This window comes from Emys orbicularis, chromosome 21 (assembly GCF_028017835.1).
Source record: "Emys orbicularis isolate rEmyOrb1 chromosome 21, rEmyOrb1.hap1, whole genome shotgun sequence".
In the NCBI taxonomy this organism is placed as follows: domain Eukaryota; kingdom Metazoa; phylum Chordata; order Testudines; family Emydidae; genus Emys; species Emys orbicularis.
Window position 1 is genome coordinate 7,902,144 of NC_088703.1, and position 22,964 is coordinate 7,925,107.

General features: G+C 56.0%; 1 protein-coding gene across 1 annotated transcript; it reads left to right on the forward strand.

The window, feature by feature from the left end:
• Positions 1-1,809: 1,809 nt before the first annotated feature.
• On the forward strand, positions 1,810-22,964 carry LIG1 (DNA ligase 1). The gene is made up of 27 exons (XM_065420765.1): positions 1,810-1,893; positions 2,439-2,585; positions 3,230-3,307; positions 3,414-3,606; positions 4,110-4,245; positions 5,635-5,733; positions 6,541-6,753; positions 7,289-7,412; positions 7,928-8,026; positions 8,584-8,640; positions 8,731-8,903; positions 9,735-9,901; positions 10,486-10,562; positions 11,047-11,138; positions 14,760-14,859; positions 16,617-16,702; positions 17,272-17,387; positions 17,476-17,571; positions 17,774-17,884; positions 18,051-18,122; positions 18,269-18,413; positions 18,559-18,641; positions 19,803-19,955; positions 20,736-20,789; positions 21,251-21,394; positions 21,696-21,788; positions 22,513-22,964. The coding sequence occupies exons 2-27, from the start codon at positions 2,569-2,571 to the stop codon at positions 22,591-22,593; spliced, it is 2,859 nt and encodes a 952-aa protein (XP_065276837.1). The 5' UTR covers positions 1,810-1,893; positions 2,439-2,568; the 3' UTR covers positions 22,594-22,964.

Sequence of the window (22,964 nt, forward strand, 5' to 3'; positions counted from 1 at the left end):
TTGACTTGTTTTCACAGAGAAGAGAAAGTGGCAGGTGGTGCTGTCCTGTAGCTGAGAGCACCCACAGCCAGTGCCAGGCAGGGACCTCAGTGGGTTGGGTGCCCATCTTGGGCTGGGTGCTGCTGTCCCATAGCTCAGAGCACCTGCAGCCCAGGCCGGGTAGAGATCCCAAGGTGTCTGTGTACCCATGGTGGGCTGGGCACTGCTGGCCTGTAGCTGAGAGCACCCAGAGCCCCTGGCAGAGGTGGGTGGGTGGATGTTGCCATGTGGGGTGTGATACTCTGGGGTGTCTGCGCTGCAGAGGTGGGTGAGCGGATCATGCCATTTTGGGTGTGACGCTCGGGGGTTTCTGCGCTGCAGAGGCGGGCGGATGATGCCATATGGTGTGTGACGCTCTGGGGTGTCTGTGCTGGCAGAGGTGGATGGGTGGATGGTGCCATACGGAGTGTGACACTCTAGGGGTGTCTGCGCTGGCAGAGGTGGTTGGATGGATGATGCCATGCAGAGTTTGACACTCTAGGGGTGTCTGCGCTGGCAGAAGTGTGTGGGCGGATGGTGCCATGTAGGGTGTGACACTCTGGGGTGTCTGCGCTGGCAGTGGCGAGTGGGCGGATGGTGCCATGCGGGGTGTAATGCTCTGGGGTATCTGTGCTGTCAGAGGTGGGTCTGTGGATGATGTGGTGTGACGCTCTCTTTGTACAGAGAATACATTTTATTCAATAAACGTATATTTTCCTTTTTGACCCTTCCTGGCTTACAGCTCCTCCCTCAATTCCCTCGTGCTCTGATGGCTCTGTGGTTTCCTTCAGGGCCAAATCTGGGGCTGCCCAGCTTGGTGCACATTGCTGTGGTGCCAGGGCTCTGAGTCAACTGGTGCCATGCCCCCACCCCCTCCAGCTGCTGGCTCTTCTCACAGTCTCAGCTTTCATTGCTTTAAAAAGTCCGTCTCTAGAGGCCTGGGTGTGTGGAAAAGATCCCAAAGTGCCCATAGCGTAACCAGTGCAGGGACATCTGCCTGGGCAGCTGGAGAGCTTGGCCCCACTCAGGTAGGGGAGGTGTGACCTGCCCTGCTCAGCTCCAGGATGTGGTAACTCTGCTGCTCAGGGCTGATACTAATTTCGATGTCAGCTCTGGCAACTGATTAATGCCATGGGACAGTGGCAGGGTCATGTCTGCGCCTTGTCCTGGCAGTGACACAGGCCACTGCTCTGTCACCCCCAGGACGGAGGAGCCAGCAGAGTCCCTGGCACCTTCAGTGCCCACCGAGGGGCTGAGCCTGGAGAGCCACACAGTAATGGACTGGACCTCTGCCCTGGGCAGCATGCGCAGGCGGCTTGGCCTGGCGCTAGCCCTGGGCAGAGCGGGAGGGGAGCAGCCCTGTGACCCCTGCCCAGCACTGTGGCCAAGGGGTTCCCAGGCAACAACATGGGGATTCCAGGAGCTGGGCAAATAGGCCATGCGGGGTGGCGGGTGGGGCAGGGATGCCATAGGGCACCATGGGGGAGTGCTCCGGGGTGGGGGCAGGGATGCCATAGGGCACCATGGGGGAGTGCTCCAGGGACTGTAGATTGGACGGGTGGGGGTTGGAGAGTGGCATGACTGAGGCTACATTTCCCACCATGCCCCTGGGTAGGTGAGACATTAGCAGGAGTGAGGCTGCATTTCCCAGCATGCCCCTGGGTATATTTGGCGAGCCCGGAGATTCTGCTGCTACCAAGACTACATTTCCCAGCGGGCGTAGCGCGCTCGTTTTTGGATTGCGTGCGCAGCGCACGTCGGCTGTTGTGACGTCAGGAGCTCGGTGCCTGTCGGAACGCGACGGGTTGGATTTTCCCCGCGAAAGGGCGGTGGGAGGCGCGAGCCCCGGGTTGGAATTGGGCGTGAGACCCGCAGGTAGCCGCGCGCGCGCGCGCCCCCTCCCCCGGCCGCTGGAGTGGGGACTGTTGGGGATAGAACGTTGAGGGCTAACGACCGCGCGCAGCGCCTGTGGGGCATAAATGGCGGGAAAAGTAGCTGCTGCTCACTTGCCCCATCCCCTCTTCCAACGCCCCCTGCGCTTCTCTCTGCCAACTGCCCCTCCCCCCCTCCTGCTCCCCCAGCCATGCACCCACACCTGGCCCTCAATCAGGCCACCTGCTCCCCCAGCCATCCCCACCCCCCACACCTGTCTCCTCCCCACTGCCAGGCCGACTCCCAGTCTGGCCCAGGGAATCCAGTCTCTAGCAACGACCCTGGTGCTTCCCAGGGGGCAACTGCCCCCTCTGCTCCGTGCCCTGGACCCTGGCTCGGGGCTGAGCAGCGGGAACTGGGCTCAATGCCTAGGCAGGTGGTTTCACCTTCCTGTCTGCTGCAGACTAATGCTTGCCCTGCTCTGCCCCAGGTTCAGTTCTTGGGCCAGCTCGGGGGCCTCTCACCTCTGTCCCCTTTTCTGCCTGCAGCTGGAGCCGCCATGGTGGAGGGGCGCTGAGCGATCCCTGGTGCTTGGCTCACAGGTCCCAGAGCAGCTGACGTGTCAGAAGGGCTTTGCATCTGCCTGGCCTGCAGCGCCAGCTCCCCCCACCCCCCACGATGCAGCGCCCGATCACGTAAGTAATGCCCCCTGGGGGGCTGGAGCCTCGGCACCCCCTTGCTGCCCCACTAGTGACAGGGGAGTGGTGAGGGAGCAGGGGATGGAGAGAGGCTGGTTGTTTCTTGCCAGCCCCCTGCCCTCGCACCTCCATCCCCGTGGCAGCAGAGCCCGCCTGTGCTTCCCTGCCCCCAGTGGCATGTCTCAGCCCACTGGGGAAGGCACAGGCCCTGCCTGCGCTGTTAGGTGCATTGCCTTTCAAAGCTGAGGCTGGTCCCTGGGTCTCCTGGCCTGTCTCTCTTGCTGTTATCCTGTGCCCCTCCTTATCCCTGTCTGGCTGTTATTGGCTCTCAGCTAGGCGGACAGGGTGATGCAGTGAGCCCATGGGTGGGGCAATTCAGCAGTTGTTCTGGGTATTGCTGGAGCACTCCAGGCCCTTCTGTTGGACCTCCATGCAGCTAGAGAGCCTGGGGCTGCCAATACAGGGCTTTCTCTCATTGTACTGCAGCTTGTTACCTGGATGACTAAATATATCAAGTGGCTGGTGGGAGCCTTGATGGGCTCCTGTGCTGGGCCAAAGGGATTTCCTTTCCTCAAGAGGCTGCCTAGTCTGCCTATGCAGGGGTGCTAGTCAGGCATTTCTGTCTCTGTTGCTTTGGCCAGGTCATTTTTCCAGCCCATGAAGGCAGTGAAGGAGGAGGAGAAGATCAGACTGCCAGCAGAAGAGGACTCAACCAGCCAGTGAGTTACTGCCAGGCTCCGTTACGCACCATGAGGGGCACTTGGAGCGAGGTCTCGCTGGTGTTGGCTCCGGGGCCATCCTCTCTGACCCACAGCTTCGTTACAGGGTGTCAGAGGCAGCTGTGCTGCAGAGAAATGGCCTAAGCCTCTGTGTGGACTCCCCAGTGAAATCCACTGCCAAGAGGCCCCTGCGTCGGGTCTTGGAGAGCGACAGTGACGAGGAGGAGGCCGTGCTGACAGCCCAAGCAGAGGTGGATCCCATACAGGACATAAGCTCAGAGAAAGCCAGCAGCAAGCAGGTATCCTTGGCGCACTCCCAGTCTCTCCCCCTGAACCCCCATGGTGCCCTTCACTCGGCCTGCACCAGCCCAATGCCTCCTCCATGCCTTGCCTTAGTGCCCTTCACTCCAGTGAGGTTCTGGGCTCCCTCTTGTATGTGTCCCCTAATGGTAGTCCTGCAGTGTGTCCTGGGCAGAGTGCCTTCTGCTGGTGGGAGAGGTACATACAGTACAGTGTCCTCTGTGCTGCTACAGAGACCTGTCTGTGTGTGCCCCCTCCCTCCACTTGGAGCTCTCCTGAAGGTGGCTGTTGTGCCCCCTGTATCTCTCATAGGCCTCCTTGGAACCCCCACCCAAATTTCTTCCAGGATCCTGTTGAAAGGGCCCATGCTGGCCCCTCTCTTGGGGCTGAGTGCTGCTCCTACCCCACCTTGCCCAGTGCTAGTGATACAGCCAGGTGGGTTGTGGTTTGTGTTCTATGTCTCTGTCCTGCCTGTAGCACTCTTGGGGGGGTTGTCTTTCAGGAGCCTATGCAAACTCCTCAGTCTGATCTCTCTGCGGATAGCCCCTCACCAAGCAGTAGCCACTCCGCTGGAGACAGCCCGGCCCTTTCTGACTCCCCTGCCATCGGCCATGCTGGCATCCCCAGACGCAGGACCGGTAAGGACCCTGCCCGGATGTGATCATGCCCTCACTCTCTCCTTGGGCACTCTTTTCAAGTGGCAGGCCTCTACCTGCACTCTCCCAGAGTGGGCCTCCATAGTTCAGCCCACTTTAGGATGGATCACCCGGCTACCAGGGCCTTATTTCCATTGTCAGGGGTCCTGAGCAGGTGTCTTAGACCCCATGCAATCAGGCAGAATAATAGTCAGTTATAGATGACTCCCTGGTTCTTCTCCAAAGGCTCTGGGTAGGACAGCCACAGGAGACGGGCTGGATCCCATGGGTCACTGCTCCTGTGGGACAGGACGAGTGACCTTGTGCTGGTGCCGGGGCTCTGTCTCCACCCTCGGCCTTACTCCACACCAGCAGGGAGCCTTGCCTGCATGCACCCGAAATGGCCCATAGGGCTCCCCATGTTATTGCCCTGAGCAGCCCCTCTTTTGTGTCTCCTGTGTCAGTGCCGGGCAACTGTGCCTGTATTCCTCCTGGTGGTCCAGCAAGGGCACTGACTCTAGGCTCCCAGCTCTCCAGCCATTGCTTTTCTTGTACAGAGACATGCATCTCTCTCCTGCCTGACCAGTGTTTTTCCAAGCTGCACATGATCCCTGCCTGCCCTGTGTTGTTCCCAGCAAATCAGTCTAACCAGTGTCTGTGTTCTGCTTGCTCTTCGAAGGCTATCAACAATGTAATTGCCAGCAGTTAATGTGTTGCGCTCTCCCTGGGCCATGCTTTGTTGATCTCTCCTCATTAAATCCCATCCATGCTGCTCGTTTGCCTTTTCTCCCTTGGGCCCTGACAGAGACCTGCCCATGTGTGCGTTCACTGACGGGGTCCTGGGCTCCAGGAGATGTTTCTCTGGTTGCTGTTCTCTCTTCCTTTTGGCTTTCTGCTGGCTTGGGCTTCTGTCTTTCTGAACTCTAAGTCTTGGAGAAGGTTGGAGCTGGTAGAACAATGTAGAGTGAGACGCAGTGTTGGTGCCTCTCTGCAGCACAACTGTGTTATGGCTGCCATGTTCACTCTGCCCACTAAATCACTCAGGCCTCAGCGTTCACGAGGGCCTGATCTTGGGTGCCGAGCTGTGCCCCATTCTCAGAGGGGCCGAGCACCCAAACTCCACTGAAGTCAGCTGGAGAATTGAGGGTCACCTAAAGCCAGAGGGGCCTCTGGATGAGTTTGGCCTCACTGGGCGCTGTAGGTGACTGTGCTGGCCTGGCATGCTCTCTGTAACCCAGTGCTGCTTCTGCTTCTGCACCCTGGCACTTGTTTACCTCTGGACTCCGCACCCCCCCTTTTCCCACAACTTGTCCCGGTTCAAAGGCTTGGGGCAGGCTCCAGAGACCCCTCACAGTAGTTTGCAGGAAGCTGACTCTAACCTTTGCTCTTCAGCTCGCAAGCAGATCCCCAAACGCAAAATAGAGCTGCCAACTAGCAGGGAGAACAACAGGCATGAGGAGCCGAGTGCCAAGAGATGCCGGGAAGAGCAAGGTGAGAATGTGCCAGCAACTGCTCTGGGAATGCAGAGCCTCGGGCTTCCCTTCCCTGGATGTCTCCTGCTGCTTCCCAGAGGGTCCTGCTGCCAGTGACACCCCCAAGGGGATCTGTGTCTCCCGGCTGGGGGCTTATTTGCGTGGCCTTTCCCTGGAGTGCTCAAGACCTGAGTACTCCCCTGACGCAGGGGCCTGTATTGCACTACCATACCTGCAACCAGGAGGTGGCAGCAGTGAGCTTGCTATAGGCATCCTGTGTAGAGCAGTGCACTGCTCCCAACCTTTCCAGACTACTATACCTCTTTCAGGAGTCTGATTTGTCTTGCGTACCCCCAAGTTTCACCTCACTTTAAAACTTCTTGCTTGCAAAATCAGACTTAGAAATAAAAAAGTGTCCCAGAACACTATTACTGAAAAATGGCTTCCTTTCTCATTTTTACCATATAATTATAAAATCAATTGGAATACAAACATTGTACTTACATTTCAGTGTATAGTATATAGAGCAGTATAAACAAGTCATTGTATGAAATTTTAGTTTGTACTGACTTTGCTAGTGTTTTTTATGTAGCCTGTTGTGAAACTAGGCAAATATCTAGATGAGTTGATGTACCCCCTGGAAGACCTCTGCATACCCCCAGGGGTATGTGTATCCCTGGTTGAGAACCACTGTTGTAGAACCCATCCTCTGGGACTGGCTCTCACCCCTCATCCCCAGCTGCATGGGTCAGCCAGGTGCCTGAGCATGGGGTCCCTCCCTGCACCCTGTGTGCCTGATCGGCTGTGGGCTTCTGTTCTGCTGCAGGCCCAGGAGATGAGGCAGGCAGGGGAGCAAAGGAAGAAGAAGCCATGGAAATGCAAGAGGTGAAAGGTCAGCATTCGGAGATAGAACTGGCTGAAGTTAATGGCACTTCAGAGGAGGGGGCTGTGAACAAGGGAGAAGAGGACCACGCTGGAGGGGGAGCCCAGGAGAAGCCTGAGCCACCCAAGCCCAGCAGAGCCATCTCCAGCTTCTTTGGTGAGTGTGGGGGCAATGTAGCCCCACTGGTTCAGGGACCCCTGGGCTGGGGTGGGGGCTGGGCTTGGGGAGCTGGTTTCCAGCATGAGGCATAATCCATTGCTTGTGTGGGGTCAGACTGTCCCCAACTGAGCTCTCCGATCTGGAGCTGCCACGTAGGAAACCACCTCATAAATGTAGCAAATGTGGCCAGCAAGGCTCAGCGCCACTGTTCTTGGCACTCTCCAGAGCAGAGCTGCGCCCAGCTGGAGGGTCACCTCCCAATAGGTGGGAGAGCAGTCCTGGCCCAGGACGGGCAGACCCAGGGAGGGGACGGGAAGCCATCCTGGCCCCCAGCATGGGTGGATCTGGGGGAGGGGCATGGGAGCTGGGTGGATCTGGAGATGGGTGTGGAGAGCTGATGTGTGCAGATCCCGGGGAGGGAGGCCTCGCTTTAAAGGCAGTGGGGCTCCCCTGTGGGTATCTTGCAGGCAGGTGGGCCTGCTCTCCCCCAATGAATAAAGTGCTGTGTGTTGGCACCTTGCATCCCACATAGCCCCCAAGAAGGTGCCAGTGGCAAAGGCAGGGAAGGCAGATGAACGTGCAGCAGTGGAGATACCACCTGCCCCAACTGGCTCAGCCACAGCGAGCAGCAATGGGAGTGATGGCACAGCTGGCAGGTAGGGAGCTGTGGGCATGGAGCATCTCCTGTGCCTGGTGCTACGCCCCACCCATGCAGTGGGGGAACAAACACACTGTTGGCCAGTACCTGTGTGGGATGGCACTCCTAGCGGGGGCGGCAGCCTTTCCCTGGCCCCTGCCCCTCTTCCAGGCAAGCATGGCCCTTTTTGGGGATGGCAGGAGGCAGCATCAGTTTAAGTCCTCCCCCCTGTGAGGTACAATTCCTGCAAGGGCAGCACATCCCAGCCAACATACGCCCTGGGCTGCACCCAGGCCTACGTGCACACAGAACTTCCTGTGACACTGCAGCTTCCCCCATGGGGGCATTGGTGCGACTGGGTGCCTGTCTCATCCATGCGATAATGGTGCCTGTTGCTACCCGTGCTGGGCTTCCCTCGCTGGGGGTGCTAGTGCAAGCAAATTGTTGGGAGACTCCCAGAAATACTAGTGTGGTGGGGCCTGTGTACTTGGCTTGGTGGCTTCCTATCTCTCTTTGGCTTTGTGATCCCTCCAGTTTCTCCAAGCCAGCTGTGCCACTGGACCCCATGGAGTACAATCCTTCGAAGAGCAGCTACCACCCTGTCCAGGACGCCTGCTGGGGGCATGGTCAGAGGTGAGGGGGCCATGAAGAGGGCAATGCTCCCTCCTTCATGCCACATCTGGGCCCAGAAGAGCAGCAGGGTGCTCTGCACTGGCAGTGGGGGAAAGCACCTCGCCTAAAATGCTTCATTGAGGAGTGACGGGGCAGGGGGGGTTGGGCTGCCCTGGGGATTCATGTGTGAGATTCCCTAGTGCAGACAGAGCTGCAGTGTGAGTCTTAGGTGTGGACCGTCGAGTCTGTTGGCCTGGCCCAAGGCTCTGAGTTTCAGTGGTATGCTTGCAGCTGAAGCTACAGCAAGTTCCTTGGGAGGTGCGTGGGGGGGCTGCAGGACTAGGTGATGGGCCTAGGAACATCCAGTGAGCTGGCAGGAGAGCAGGCAATAGAACCCAGGAGTCCTGGCTCCCAGCTGTCCCTGCTCCAACCACTAGAACCCATTCCCCTGCCAGGGTCAGGAATAGACCCCAGGAGTCGTGGATCCTGCCACGCTGCTCTCCCCACTAGCCCGTGGTCGCAGGGCGAGGAAATGTGCTGGGGTGGTGTTTCTGACAGACCTGTGTCTGTCTCTGCAGGGTTCCCTACCTGGCTGTGGCTCGGACATTTGAGCGGATCGAGGAGGTGTCTGCCCGGTAAGGCCCTGTTGTGCTGCTTGCACCTGGACTGCGAGGTTGCGTTAGCGATGGGTGACACCCTTTCCTCATTCTGTGTGTGTGTTCCAGGCTGAAGAACATTGAGACCCTTAGCAACCTCTTCCGCTCAGTGATCGCCCTGTCACCATCTGACATTCTGCCCTGCATCTACCTCTGTCTGAACCGCCTGGGCCCTGCCTACAAGGGGCTGGAGCTGGGCCTCGGCGAGACCATCCTCATGAAGGCTGTTGCACAGGCAACAGGTAGGGACCAGGCAGGAGGCCCCTGGCTGTGCTATGGCCTTCATCCCTGCTGACTCTGGGTGTCGGGTGTGCGGCTCCCGGGCAGTGGGACCCTGGTCATGCTGCAGCTTTCTATCCACTTATAGGCGTGGTGGTGCTGGCATAGGGTGTGCCCACCATGAGTTACCACAGTAGCCGATAGCGTCCAAGGGCCAAGGCTGTCTCCCTGTGACCAGTGAGCATTCCCCCTCCCAGAGTGCATGACTCCAGGTCCTGGCCTCTGTGTGTCTCCAGGCTCAGTCTCCCCTTGGGGTGCTAGGGCTGAGCTGCCCAGATTTTCCCAGCATGCACTGGTACATGTACAGGTAGCACTGTAGTTGCAGGTGCACTGACTTGAGTGTTGGGAGAGACACTGGTGTGTGTAACAGGTTTGGGGGTGTCACAGCCTGGGTGAGAAATCCCTGCTGTATTTGCAATTTGGACAAGCCAAGCTGCCACCCCAAATGGGGGAGCTGGCCCCAAAAGACAGGGCCCCAAGAGGCTGCCCCCATCTCCTAGCACTGCCTGCCTAGCCAGGGTCTGGCTGTTACCTGCTTTGGGCCCACCCAGAAGGGAATAGACTTCACCCTCCAGCAGCGGGGGGATCTGGGCCCTAAGCCTCACAGTGCAATAGCTGATGTGCCCCTCCCTGGTGCCTGGGCACCCTGACTTGCACTGAGCAGCAGGCCCGCTCGTTTGGGGAATGGCAAAGGGGTGGGGGAAGCTGGTCAGGCCAGCCATGTCCTGGGGGCATTGTGGTGTGCTGGGTAAGCTAGCAGCTTGGGAACCTCCCTCCCTCCCTGTTGCCTGCAGGCCGCCAGCTGGATCAGATCAAAGCCGAGGCCCAGGAGAAGGGGGACCTGGGTTTGGTAGCTGAGAGCAGCCGCAGCAACCAGCGCACCATGTTCACGCCACCCAAGCTGAGTGCTGCCGGAGTCTTCAGCAAGCTACAAGAGATTGCCAGGATGACAGGCAGTGCTGTGAGTGGGATGGGGCTGCTCGCATAGGTGGAGCTGGTGCGCTTGGCCCTGTCTGACCTGGCTCGGCGTCCCTCTGGCAGGGCTGTAGCCAGCTCGGCCCTGGGCATGCAGAGCGTTCAAGCTTTTCACAGCTACTGGCTGCCTAGAGAGGCTGGCCTCCAAGAGGGGTGGAGAAGTGCCCCAGGTGTTCCTGGCCCTGCTAAGGCCTCTGGCTCTGGGGCTGGCATGGCCACCTCTTGGCTGGCTCCTCAGGATAACAGGGCTTTCTGCGCCATTGCTCCCATGTTAGGGTGTTGGCCTGCAGCCCCCTGTAATAACCATGGAAGGGGTGGTGCGGGGAGGGGGGGTTTACATTTGTGATGCAGCCCTTCCCCAAGGGCCTAAGCTACTGCATGGGGCCGGGTTGGCCTGGGGAGGAGGGCCTGGGGGCACAGGCAATGGGAGTGGAGACCATGTGGGAGCAGAAGACAAGGCAGGGGGTGCAGCAGTCAGCCAGGCTGATGGATGCTGCAGCCCCCTCCTGGCCCAGTGTGTTTGGCCCAGGCTTGGCTCAGCTGGGCTGTCTGTCCTCCCCCCACACACAGTCCATGAACAAGAAGATCGACATCATCAAAGGGCTGTTTGTGGCCTGCCGGCACTCGGAAGCTCGCTACATCACTCGGTGAGTCATGCTATCCCTCCTGCATCCCAGGGCCTGGCGAGGCCTGTGTCAGTATCACCATGCTGCTCCTCTGGCCAGAGCTGCTCTCCTGCTCCGCCATGGCTCTGCCAGAACCTTCCAGTCCAGCCCTGAGCTCCCCACAGCTCTGCTGCTGCCTCTCGATCCTGATCTGCAGCATGCTGCTATCCCAGCCCGGGGCTCTGCCCACCTGCAGTCCCCTGCTGTCCCAGCCCTGGGCCCCCTCCTGCCTTCCTCCCTGCCTAGCTCTGCCTGTGCTCCTCAATCCTGTCCTGCAGCCTCTTGCTGTCCCAGCCCTGGGCTTCGCACTCCCAGCCGAGCTCTGCTGGGGTCCTCAATCCCCATCCACAACCCACTGCTATCCCAGCTCTGGGCTCCCCTCCACCCCCCTGCCAGCTCAGCCAATGCCCCTCAATCCTGACCCACAGCCTTATGATGTCTCTCTGTCTTCCTTTGTGTATTCCAGGTCCCTGGGCGGGAAGCTTCGGATTGGGCTGGCAGAGCAGTCAGTGCTGTCAGCCATTGCCCATGCCGTGTCTCTTACTCCCCCAGGACAAGGTGAGTCCATGGGGTAGGGTGCTGTGGGGCTGGGTGCCCTGGTGGGAATTGTATGTGAATGGGAATGTCACCGAAATATCGGGTCCACCTAGCTGAGAGCTAATAACAGCCAGACAGGGATAAGGAAGAGTTGCTTTATTCTGCAGAAGAAAGGAGAGCTTTGCACCTTAGAACAAAAACTTTGTCTTACACACATTTTACAGATCCTTTATACACATTCAGACAAAGGCCCTTGCCATGTTAACACTTGATTGGTGGTTGCCAGACCCTGTACTTTTGCTATCTGGTCAGTGAAAACCGGCTTGGGACCAGCTCTAACTACCTTAAGGCCTTGAAAGGGAAGACAGTTGAAAAGTTCAGGCTACTGTGTTCTTGAGGTGTCTGCTTCCCCCTAATGGCCACTGGCTGACATAACGGCTGCTAGCTGTTAAGGGGGGTCACTAGTAACTTTCACAGTTCCCCCCTTCGGGCCTGACAAACCCAAAAATTGTCAGGCCCGTTGCACAATTTGCGATTAAGCTGGAGGGAAAGATATTTAGAGCCAAGCGGTTCTGGAGAACCATTTGCCTTAGTTTTTTGTGTGCGGTTGCCAAGTTTACCAGGGCATCAGCGGTAGTTTAATTTTTTAGATGTTTTGGTGAATTACCCAATTTTACATGCATTTTTTTTTATGGACCTGGCGGGATTCGGTATGTGGGAGCCCACACCCCCCTAATCGGTTTATATGCTTGGAAGGAGCATTGAGAACGTTCGCACTTTTACCCAGAAAGTTTTTAAGTATGTTTTTATGGCCACAGATTAGATTGTACTTTTGATGTGTGTAAGGGCAGTGGGCCAAGCCTGAACATGCTAGATTTCACTGCAATGCTTTCCCAGCCTTAGTGATATTTAATACCATTTTTGTTAGCAACTTTTGGGTTATAGAACTAAGGGCGGAGATAACATGTAACTTACCAATTCCAGCCTGTACCTGGGTTAGCTGTGCCCCAGAAATAAGGCTAGTGGTTTTTTTTAGTTGCCCCAATTTTTTATTATGTTTTTGGCTTTTAAAAATATTTTAAACTGCTGCTGCACTATTGGCCCCATCCCAAAGGGATTCGGTTAAGGTTTTTTTTTTTTTTTTAAGAGGAAATAACCTAAGCCCTTTGTTGTGCTAATCTAATGGCAGCCCCCTGTGAGCAATTTGGGTATGTAGAGGTGATTTGGAAACTGGATAAGGGTAATGAAAATTTAAGAGTTTTTAGTGTAGTGTTAATTACAGTTTATTGATATTTTAATACATTTTTTTTTTTTGGTGTAGTACTATACCACATTCCCAAGCATGGGTCCCACAAGTTTTTTTTTGCCAGTGTATAATTTTTTGTTTTTTTTTACCAGGGTTAGTTTTTAATGTTTTTTGTAGGCAGGAATTCCTGGACTTTGGTGGTTTTAATGGAGCAAGTGTTGTTTTTTTTTTTTTTTTTTTTAAACAGTTATGGCAGTAATGAATGGCAGTGCTGCTAGGGTCTTTGGGTAGCACTTCTTTTGTCTGTGAGAAAAGAAACCTAACACATTTTATTAATGCCTGGCAGTGTTTTGCAGATTTTATAGTTGCTTGGGCACATTTAGGCCCCCCTTTTCTTGGCTGTTAGCCAAGTCTTAGCTGTGGGCAGTGTCCTTGGATGGGGCCAGCATCTTATTTTTGGACTGAGCTTGCTAGCTATTTTTTTTAGTTAACTTTTTTTTTTGGCTTTTTTTTAACCTACAAAGGAAATTTTTACTTTTTACTTATACACCTTTTCCCAACAATGAACACATACACATTGCCATTATACGTTACATTAGTTTTATTACTTAATGTATGCCATGTCCATCCTTTTAGTAAAATAACTTTATTACAGAGCTTTGGAGCAACAAACCAGGACAAGCACACACACTTTTGAGGAGTCCACTCGGTACAACCTTTGGTGTTTAATAGCTTTCCTTCCTCCCCAGCCCTCTGGCTAGAAATTTGAGGTAGCCAGAAGGATCCCATGGGCAATATGGGGAGTGGGTTAACCTTTTATGTTCTTGCTTTTAAAGACTGTTGGTATGCAAATTTTAACAACAATTTTGGCCATAGAACACAAAAATAATTCCTATTGTGCCAGTAAATGCATGGTACGTTGAATGCTGTTCAGCTGGCATCCATTTTCTCTGATGATTTGAAAGACAAAAGAACAGAGGTTTACCCCTTCTGGGCAGTTAGTTATTGCTTAAAATATTTTTTTTATATACACATACTTTTGTTGATTTTAGGCAAAACAGAGGAATTACCCCATATTTTCTTGTATTTGTTTTATAGGCAGCCCAGGTTTTAGTGGCTTTTACCTTATTAGTTAGAAAATTGCATTAATACAGATGCTTTTTGGCTGGCTTTTTAGATTTAAAGCTATTTACAGCTTAAAGATTCTTACTTAAAAGGGACACAATTAACTTTTTTAGACTTTTGATTGCCTTTTACTTTTAACTTTTGCTTTTAAACACACAGTAATTTGAAAAAGACAACACAACCTATATTGGTAGGTTTGCATTTTTTTTACCTTTACTACAATATACACTGCACATGTTCTGGGGAAAATGCACATTTTCTCCACAATTTAATTTTTACAACACTAGCCACATTAATTTTTACACAAGGTGTAACTATTTTTTTTTTTTTTTTTTGAACACCGGGTAAAGGCCATTTACTTAACATATAATTCAAAGGACTATTTTTAGAGGGTTTTACCAGAGACCCACCCATTTGCCTGCTGACAGAGAATTACACAGAGAACAGAGGGAATTATGGCCTAATAGGATTTTACTCCAGGAATTTTTACTAATACTGACCGCTACAGGGGACAGGACAGAAGGATCCCAATTCGACCTTAGAGCTTCATCGCACGCGATGGCTTTTACTTTGAGGAATTACGAATGAGAGGCTTAGTTCCGTCAACACACCTAACGCCCAAATGTATAAGACAGAAATTTATTAACCGGTTAACCAGAACAGAACCAGACCAGAACCAGATAGTGGTTTTTTATTCTATTAGGACTCACCTTATCGGAACACGAACCCCAGGGGCCGCGGTGAAGCAGAGAAAAGGGGCGAAACACCCCGTTGGCACCGTTTTCAGTTCGCCGCAGCCGTCCGGAGTTCAATGTCTGAGCTAGGAGGGTCCCAGTGGAGTCGCCAGAAACTGTCACCGAAATATCGGGTCCACCTAGCTGAGAGCTAATAACAGCCAGACAGGGATAAGGAAGAGTTGCTTTATTCTGCAGAAGAAAGGAGAGCTTTGCACCTTAGACCAAAAACTTTGTCTTACACACATTTTACAGATCCTTTATACACATTCAGACAAAGGCCCTTGCCGTGTTAACACTTGATTGGTGGTTGCCAGACCCTGTACTTTTGCTATCTGGTCAGTGAAAACCGGCTTGGGACCAGCTCTAACTACCTTAAGGCCTTAAAAAAAAAAAAAACCAGTTAAAAAGTTCAGGCTACTGTGTACTTGAGGTGTCTGCTTCCCCCTAATGGCTGCTGGCTGACATAACGGCTGCTAGCTGTTAAGGGGGGTCACTAATAACTTTCACAGGAAGTAACGTGTGCTTCTCTTGCAGGGTTTCCCCCAGAGGTGCTGGATGCTGGCCAGGGCAAATCTGCAGAGGCACGCAAAGCCTGGCTGGAGGAGCAGACCCAGATCCTCAAGCAGACCTTCTGGTGAGTGCTGCCTTTTCCCATACCAGGGTGGGGGCAGAGCCACAGCCATGCAGAGTTCCTTATGCTAGGGCAGCTGCCAGAGCATGACCAGCAAGACCCCCAGCCTTCCATCTCCATCTTCAGGACTCCCCAGAGGTGGGGATAGGGGCTGGCATCATGCCCTGGCATCATGCCCTGGGGATGGCATGCAGGGTGGGCTGGGGGTCTGGCTGTCGGGGGGTTCTGCTGCTCTTGGGGCATTGAGTAGGTCAGCATGGCCTTGCTTGAAGAACTAGTCTGTATCACCAGCACTGTTGGTGTGGGGGCTGTAGCAGAGCAATGTCCTCCTGCCCTTGCAGGGCTGTGTAAGATCTGTTGTCTCAGGGCTCATGCTGAGGATCTCCCCTTTCTCCCCAAGATCGGCAGCCACATGCTGTCATCCCGCTCTGATCCCTGCCGGCTAGTTCCCCAGGGCAAAGGCAGTGCCCAAAGAGCAGCATTCTTCCATCTCAGTATTGCTTTGGGCTGACAAATCCTTTTGAATCCCTCCTGGAAGCTGGGCTCTTCCTGGGGTGGCAGGTGATGGGCATGGGATCCACACACATCCTTGGCTGATAGGGTCTGTTCCAGGGAGTGCCAGCTGGTGTCCGAATTCCCTCCAGAAGCGCTAAGTGCACCGTCTCCTCTGGCTTTCAGTGCTGAGGGGTGCTTGGCCGCACATGGGGCTCTCTCTGGGAATGGGTTGTATCCTGCCGCATCGTGCTCCCAGCTCCTTTTAGAATACCTTTAGCTCCTGTGTAATGGGCAGCTCATGCACCACTCTGATCATCTGTATGTGCAAACTGCTCTCTCCTGTGGCTCTTTTACCATCTCCCAGTGGGTCTGTCCTTGTGAGGGGAGACCAGTGCTGCTTTGCCAAAGGGGCTCATTGTGAGCTTGCTGTATGAAACGCACCCTGTTGGGGACTTGAATCCACTCACTGTCGAGAGGTTACGCTCTGCTCCAGTGCCGCTGTGTGTTCATTCTCCTGTGTTACCAACTGGAACCTCATTTCATCCATTAAGAGAAACCCCACGGTGAGCCCTGCTCCATAGCCTCCTCCCCTGGGAGCTTCTCCCCTGCACCTGCCTTGCAGTGTAGTTTGTGTTTGTTACCTGGCTGCTTTGAGTGGCATGCAGTACTTCTGCAAAGTGCTTCCTTGGTGTGCTGACTGACCCCTCTGGATGCCTTTGCATGGGGGGTAGTTGCTTCCACAAACAAACCTGGTCTCCGCTGTTCATTTTCTCTTGTTTTCTCTTTCTCCGTGCAGAATTACTTGCCCTCGAGCTTGCTACCTGGCTGTTAGGGGAGCACAGATAAATTGGTCCCCAGCTAGCCTGATTCCCAGGAGTTAGCATTCTCACCTTGCTGTACAGCACAGAGCCTGGCAGCTGGGTCCAGTTGGAGAAAACAGGCCTCTGTGATGCTCCAGGAGAGAGAGCTACAAAGCAGGGAGTCTTCAGAAATGCATGAGCCTGGTGGCCTATCCCAGAAGGGCTGCCCCGGGCTGTCGCAATTCAGGGCTGCCTCACAGTGGTGCCCAAGGGCAGCGCCGGGGCGGTGGGTGAGATAAGGGAAGCTGTCAGAAGCACTATCACCGAGCCATCCAGAGAGCTCTGTTGACCCCAGCTCTGGTGGGCTGGGGCTGTGTGAGGTCCTGGTGCTTCCCCATGGGACAGAGTGCGGGGAGTGAGCGCACTGGACATTGGCAGGAGGCCTCATCTGTGTTTGTGTTTCAGTGAGTTGCCTAGCTATGACATCATAGTTCCCATCCTGCTGGAGCATGGAGTGGAGAGCCTGCCACAGCACTGCAAGATCACCCCAGGTACCGTCAGCTCCCTGGCACCAGAGGCCCCCATCTGGCGCCTCCTGCACCATGGCATAGCCCCCCTTCCCATCTGCACCCCTCCTTGTGTGTAATGGGCCTGTTTCGATTGTACTCTGGGGCAGGGCCAGGCACTATGATAGTGTGCAGTGCCCATTTGGATTGGGGAGGGGCTGGGTCAGAGTCAGTTGGCATGTGGGGGGCGAGTCAGACAGACTGCTGTGGGGCAGTGCCCAGTGTTGTGCTGTGGGGGAGCAGGACAGACAGACAGACTGTGCTGTGGGGCAGGGCCTGGCGTGATGTGTATGTGCAGGGCCCACCTGGCATGGGGGGATGGGGTCAGGCAGACTGCTGTGGGGCAGTGCCCAGTGCGGTGATGTTTGTCTGCAGGGCCCACCTGGAATGGGGAGAGAGGGGGTGGGGTCAGACACTGTGCTGTGGGGCAGTGCCCATCCTGTGATGTGTGTGCAGTGCCTGGTGCAGGGGGTCTGGCTCCTGGCCACGGCCCCTGGATGCTGCTGCCATCCACGTGCTGATGATCCTGATGCCCCAGTGCGTGGCCTCCCTAGGGATCCCGCTGAAGCCCATGCTGGCCCAGCCCACCAAGGGCATTGGGGAGGTGCTGAAGCGCTTTGAGGAGGCTGCCTTCACCTGCGAGTACAAGTATGATGGGGAGCGAGCCCAGGTAACAATGCCATACCCGGAAACCATGGGGGGATCCCCCCTCCCCCCGCAGCCTCCACTGTGTCTCATTGTGCCCCTTCCCTGCCCAGATCCACATCCTGGAGAATGGGGATGTGCACATCTACAGCCGCAACCAGGAGGACAACACCTCCAAATACCCTGACATCATCAGCCGCATCCCCAAGGTAAGGGAGTGGAGACATACAGTGCTGGGGGGTGCCGACAGGCAGGAACACTTAAAGGGTGGGTGTTGTTCTCCTCCCTCCCCTCCCCCGAGCAGCAGGAAACAGAAGGCGGTGGGGCAGGGATACAGGCTGGGGGCTGCAGTGCTATTGGCACCGTGAGCCAGCCCTCTGTCCTTCCATGCATTGACACCCCCCTGTGCAGGTGAAGAAGGGCAGCGTGCGGTCGTGTATCCTGGATGCTGAGGCCGTGGCCTGGGACCCCGAGAAGAGGCAGATTCAACCCTTCCAGGTCCTGACCACGCGGAAACGCAAGGTGAGGGGCAGTTCCTGCGGAGAGGGGCGTGGGGCTGGTTCCTGGGTGGGCAGGTGGAGTGGGGAGGAGAGTGGGGCTGGTGGCACAGAGTGGGCGGGGGAAGAGAGCAGGGCTCATGAGGAGGACAAAGCAGGGCAGTAACTCCTGCTGCTGGCTGTTTCCTCAGGATGTGGAAGCTGCTGAGATCAAAGTGCAGGTGTGTCTGTATGCCTTCGACATTCTGTACCTCAATGGGGAGGTGAGTGTCCTGCCTCTGCTCCCTAATCCCCTTGGCCTCACCCCTACTGTCTGCACCTCACCGCAACCCCCCACATGCTATCTGCCCCATCCCTTATGTCCCCTCACTTGCCTGTGACCGAGCACGGTGCCCCTCTGTCCCTGCAGTCCCTAGTGAAGGAGCCATTCTCCAGGCGCCGTCAGCTGCTGCATGAGTCTTTTGTGGAGACAGAGGGGGAGTTAATGTTTGCCACCTCCATGGACACCTGCAGCCTGGACGAGATCTCTGAATTTCTTGACCAGTCCATCAAAGGTGAGCTGGGGGGGGGGGGGGGGGCGGCGGCGGGGATGCCCTGCCCTGCCTGTTCGGGAGAATGGTTTAAGCACTGGCAATGGGTGAGGGGAGATGGGGCACGCCACTCTGCCTGCCAGGCCTTGGTAACCAGCCTCTCTTGCAGACTCCTGCGAGGGCCTCATGGTCAAGACCCTGGAGGTGGATGCCACGTACGAGATCGCCAAGAGATCCCACAAGTGGCTGAAGGTGAGAGAGCCACTTGCTGGTGGAGTGGGGACCACATGTCCCAGTTCGCTGGCAGTCAAGTCAGTGGCACACAGCACAGGAAGCTCTTAGTGTAACACAGAGAGAGGAAAGCTCAAGTAGAGCCCATTTTGGTCAGCCCTAAGCCCAGCCAAGCTGTGGTGAATGACCTTTTCAGGCTCTGTCTTTTCCATAGTAAGTTCCCAGGAGAGAGCAAGAGAAGCTTCTTCCAGAGCCCACACTTATCCCTGCTGGTCACCTCCTAGTCTCTTGCTGAGCTTGTCAATCTAGGAGTCACTAGAGCTGAGCCTCCTGTCCTTCCACGCATTGAGACACCTCTCCCACCCCGTGCAGGTGAAGAAGGGCTCATTAGGCTGATGCGGTTAAGGCAGGTCAGTTTCTCAGCCAGTGGCACACAAGGGAGTGATGTGGCCAACATCATATCCGACCGCCATAGGCAACCCTAACCCAATGGATCAGGTACCCATTTTGCAGCTGGGTGAACCGGAGGTGGGCTTTCAGAGTGAGATTGAGTGCGACTCAAACCTTCAGGTTTGTAGTTGGGCACCTTAACCACTCAGCCACCACCCCTCTATTGCTACTCCACTGGGGTTTCTGGCACTGGGGAGGAGACATGCTGTTCCAGATGGGGAGGGGGGCTCCAAGAAGCTCTGGCAGTGGGAAGGGGACAGGCTATCCCACAATGTGGAGGGGGGGGCATTGCTCTGGCTTGGCAGTGGGGAAAGGCGTCTGAGTGGGTTGGAGGCAGCTACCCATATTCTGGGCCCCTGGATGCTGCCCGGTGCCAAGGCACAGCCATCTAGGACAATGGCAGCAGGGCGAGGAGCCCGAGCTCTGGAGACACAAGTTGGCATCAACTGAGAGATCCACATCCTGCCTCCTTCAGTTGCACTTGCTCCAGCCAGAGTTCCCTTTCCCATGATGTAGGGACAGCAAACTATCATTGCATGGAAGTGGCTTTGCATTACGCTGCTGCCTTGGGGCTGCATGGGAGCTGTTGACCCCTGGAAGAGAGTTCCGTTCCCCACCCTTTTGAACCAGCCAGTCCCCCCACCTGTGGCTGGATTGGAGCAGGCAGCCCTTAGAGGAGAAAGGCCCTGTGTCCCACATATGCTGTTGCTGAGGCTGGCTCTCCTGTTGCAGCTGAAGAAGGATTACCTGGAAGGTGTTGGTGACACTCTGGACTTGGTGGTGATTGGTGCCTATCTGGGCAAGGGCAAGCGAGTAGGCATGTATGGCGGCTTCCTGTTGGCCTGCTATGATGAGGAGAGTGAGGAGTACCAGAGCATCTGCAAGGTAGGGAGCGTGGGCTCCTCGCACAGGGCTGGGAGCCTTCAGGCTGGGATTGCCACGGGGCCCCTGGGAGTTGGGCTCCCATGCTGTTCTGTGCCCCATGGATGGGGCTGTGATTTGGGATTACACTAAGCACTCTTGGTGAGAATGCAGAGCAGCCCTGCCCTCTCTAGTGCCCCCTTCTGGGCTGCTGCCTGTGGGCAGGAGCAGGGGAAGGAAACCAGCTCCCTTCCTGGGTTAGGGGTATGTTAGCAGTTGGGGGATGGCTGTTGGGTGCAGTGCGTCAGGCCCATCTGAGGGCAGTGGAACAGGCCAGAGGGAAGAGAATGGCTCTCATGGCGGGGGAAACCCCAGTGGGCCAAGAGTGGGAGAGGTGGGTATGCCAGGGAGAGTAAGGGTGAGCATGAGCATGAGCATGCTGGGGCTGGGAGTGGAGGTGAGCAGGCTGGGGATGAGTGGGCTTGGAGGGGGGGTTTGTGCAAGTGAGCATGCTGAGGGGGAATGAGAGTGTGGGGTCGTGCAGGGGGCAATGGCAGAGGTAAGCAGGCTTCGGGAGAGGAGGGTCATGCGCAGGGGCGGTGGTGAGCAGCCTTGGCAGAGGGGGGTCATATGCAGTGGGGTGGCAGGGGTGAGCAGGCTTGGGGAGAGGAGGGTCATGCGCAGGGGTGGTGGTGAGCAGCCTTGGCAGAGGGGGGTCGTGTGTGGTGGGGTGACAGGGGTGAGCAGGCCAGGTTGTTGGGGAGGACTGTTACTATAACAGTAATGCCCTGTTCTCTCCACCAGATTGGGACTGGCTTCACAGAGGAGAGCCTGGAGAAGCATTACAGCTTCCTGAAGGTAGGAGACTTGGCCCAGAGCTAGCTTGCAGGGCTGTTCACAGGGAACTCCCCTATTGCTAGCTCAGCCCAGCTGCTGGGTGCTGTTGAGGGGCATGAACATTGCCCTCTTGAGCCCTGGCTCCCTGCCCTGAGCCTGCTTCTCAGAACCCCCTGCTGGTTGCTAGAGGTAACTCCCAGGCTCTGGGAAGCTCTTTAACCCCTCTGCATGCAGTGAGAGACTGGTTGAGTGCCTCTAGACAAATCAGTGGCAGAGCCCTGGGTGGAACCCAGTTCTGGCTCCCAGCCCCCTGCTCTAACCATCAGACCTCGCTCCCCTCCCAGAGCTGGGGCTAGAACCCAGGAGTCCTGGCTCCCAGGGTCTCTTGCAGTTGTGTAGCAGCTGTTTTGGAGTGTGCCTGGAGTTAGATGCGCACCTCTGGCGAACAGCTGGGCCTGTAACCTTTCCCTTGTGACTGGCAGGACCATGTGTTAGAGAAGCCACGGCCCTATTACCGCTGGGACAGCAGCACTGAGCCCAACCACTGGCTGGCGGCTGTGCAGGTGTGGGAAGTGAAGTGTGCTGACCTGTCCATCTCGCCTGTGCACAAGGCAGCTATAGGCCTGGTGAGTCTGGGGCAGGGCCTGTAGTGGGAGGAGGGAGAGGCCAGAGCAGAACTTCCAATCAGCCTGCAGTATGGGACCAGCCTCGGGCCTTCCCTAATGGACCATCTGGGGCTGCTGTCCCTGCATTGTGAGGAGTGGAACCCCTCATCATTAATCCTGGGCTGCTGGCCCAGTCAGTTCACAGCACCCCTGTGACCCTGGGCTCTACCCTTTCCCTCACAGCTTGGGAGCATCCTCCCAACCTTCCCCCAGGTGCCCAGCTGGCCCCATCCATGTCTCACAGGCCCTTTCTGGCCCTCAGGTGGATGAGGAGAAGGGCATCTCCCTGCGCTTTCCCCGGTTCCTGCGCGTGCGTGATGACAAGAAGCCTGAGGAAGCCACCACCAGTTCCCAGGTAGCACATGGGGCAGGGGTGGGACAAGTGGCTTAAGTCTGCAGAGTGCCTTCCTCTCTCCTCAGCTGGACTTGAGGCTACTGCTCTGCTGGGAACTAGTGCTAGAGGCCTGTGCCCAGGGCAGCCCTAGACTGGCATGCACATTGCACACAGGAGGAGGATGCCTATCACCTTTTCCTTCACAAGCAGTGCCTCGGGGTGACCTCCAGGACAAAGGCTGGGCCCAGCAGAAATTGCTCACTGTGCAGTGTTGACTGACACTGTGCTAGGGGTGCTTTGCTACAGGGAGCGGGGGGCACAGTAAGGGGCATGAGCCCCTCAGTGTTGGCTCTAATGCTCCAGCATGGCTCTAAGGGGCTCTTTCCAAGATGGTAAGCTGATGCCCTCACAGCACTTTAGCCCAGTCAGCGTGCTGATCCCAGCATCCTGGCTAAGTCCCTCCTATGGCCAGGCTGCTGTGCCTCACTGCAGGCAGGGGGCTGTCCCTCCCAATAGCAGGGCACATCGCTCAGCTCGGCATGGGCCTATAGGTTGTTACTGGCCTTGTCTCTGGGGGCAGCAGGACCTGGCTGAGCTGCTCTGGTGAGTTGATGGGCACAGTTCCAGATGAGCATCTTCCCATCTGTGGGGGCAGCAATGGAGATGAAGCCTCTCAGAGTTAGGCCCACCTCCTTCTCCAAGCCATGTGGTTGGCAGCTTCCATCCCTCTCTCTCTTGGCTGCAGGTGGCTGAGCTCTACAGGCAGCAGCAGCAGATTCAGAACCAGCAGCCTGCAGCGAAGGCTGAGGAGGAGGACTTCTACTAGTGCTGGTGTGGGGAGCCCAGGAGGGGGTAGGAGACCCCCGTGGCTGCCAGGGCATGGATGAGTGAGTGCCATAGACTCCCTGCCTCCTTCTCTGCCCCTGGTGCCAAGGCCCAGAGCTCTCGTTGTCCTTCCCCAGGTGCACAGAGTCCCTGGAGGGAAGGGAAATGTTGGCCTAAGGCAGCGGCATCTGTTCAGTTGTAATGAGCATTGTTGTATACAATAAACCTTCATCTCCTTCTTAGCACCCAGCCTTTGTGCAGGGAAAGCCAGGTGTGGACACTATCAGCCCTGTGATGCAATGGAGAGCTCTGCTTCTAGCAGCCATGGCAGAAGTGGGGTGGGGAAGTTTACTCCCTTGAGGCTGAGTGCAG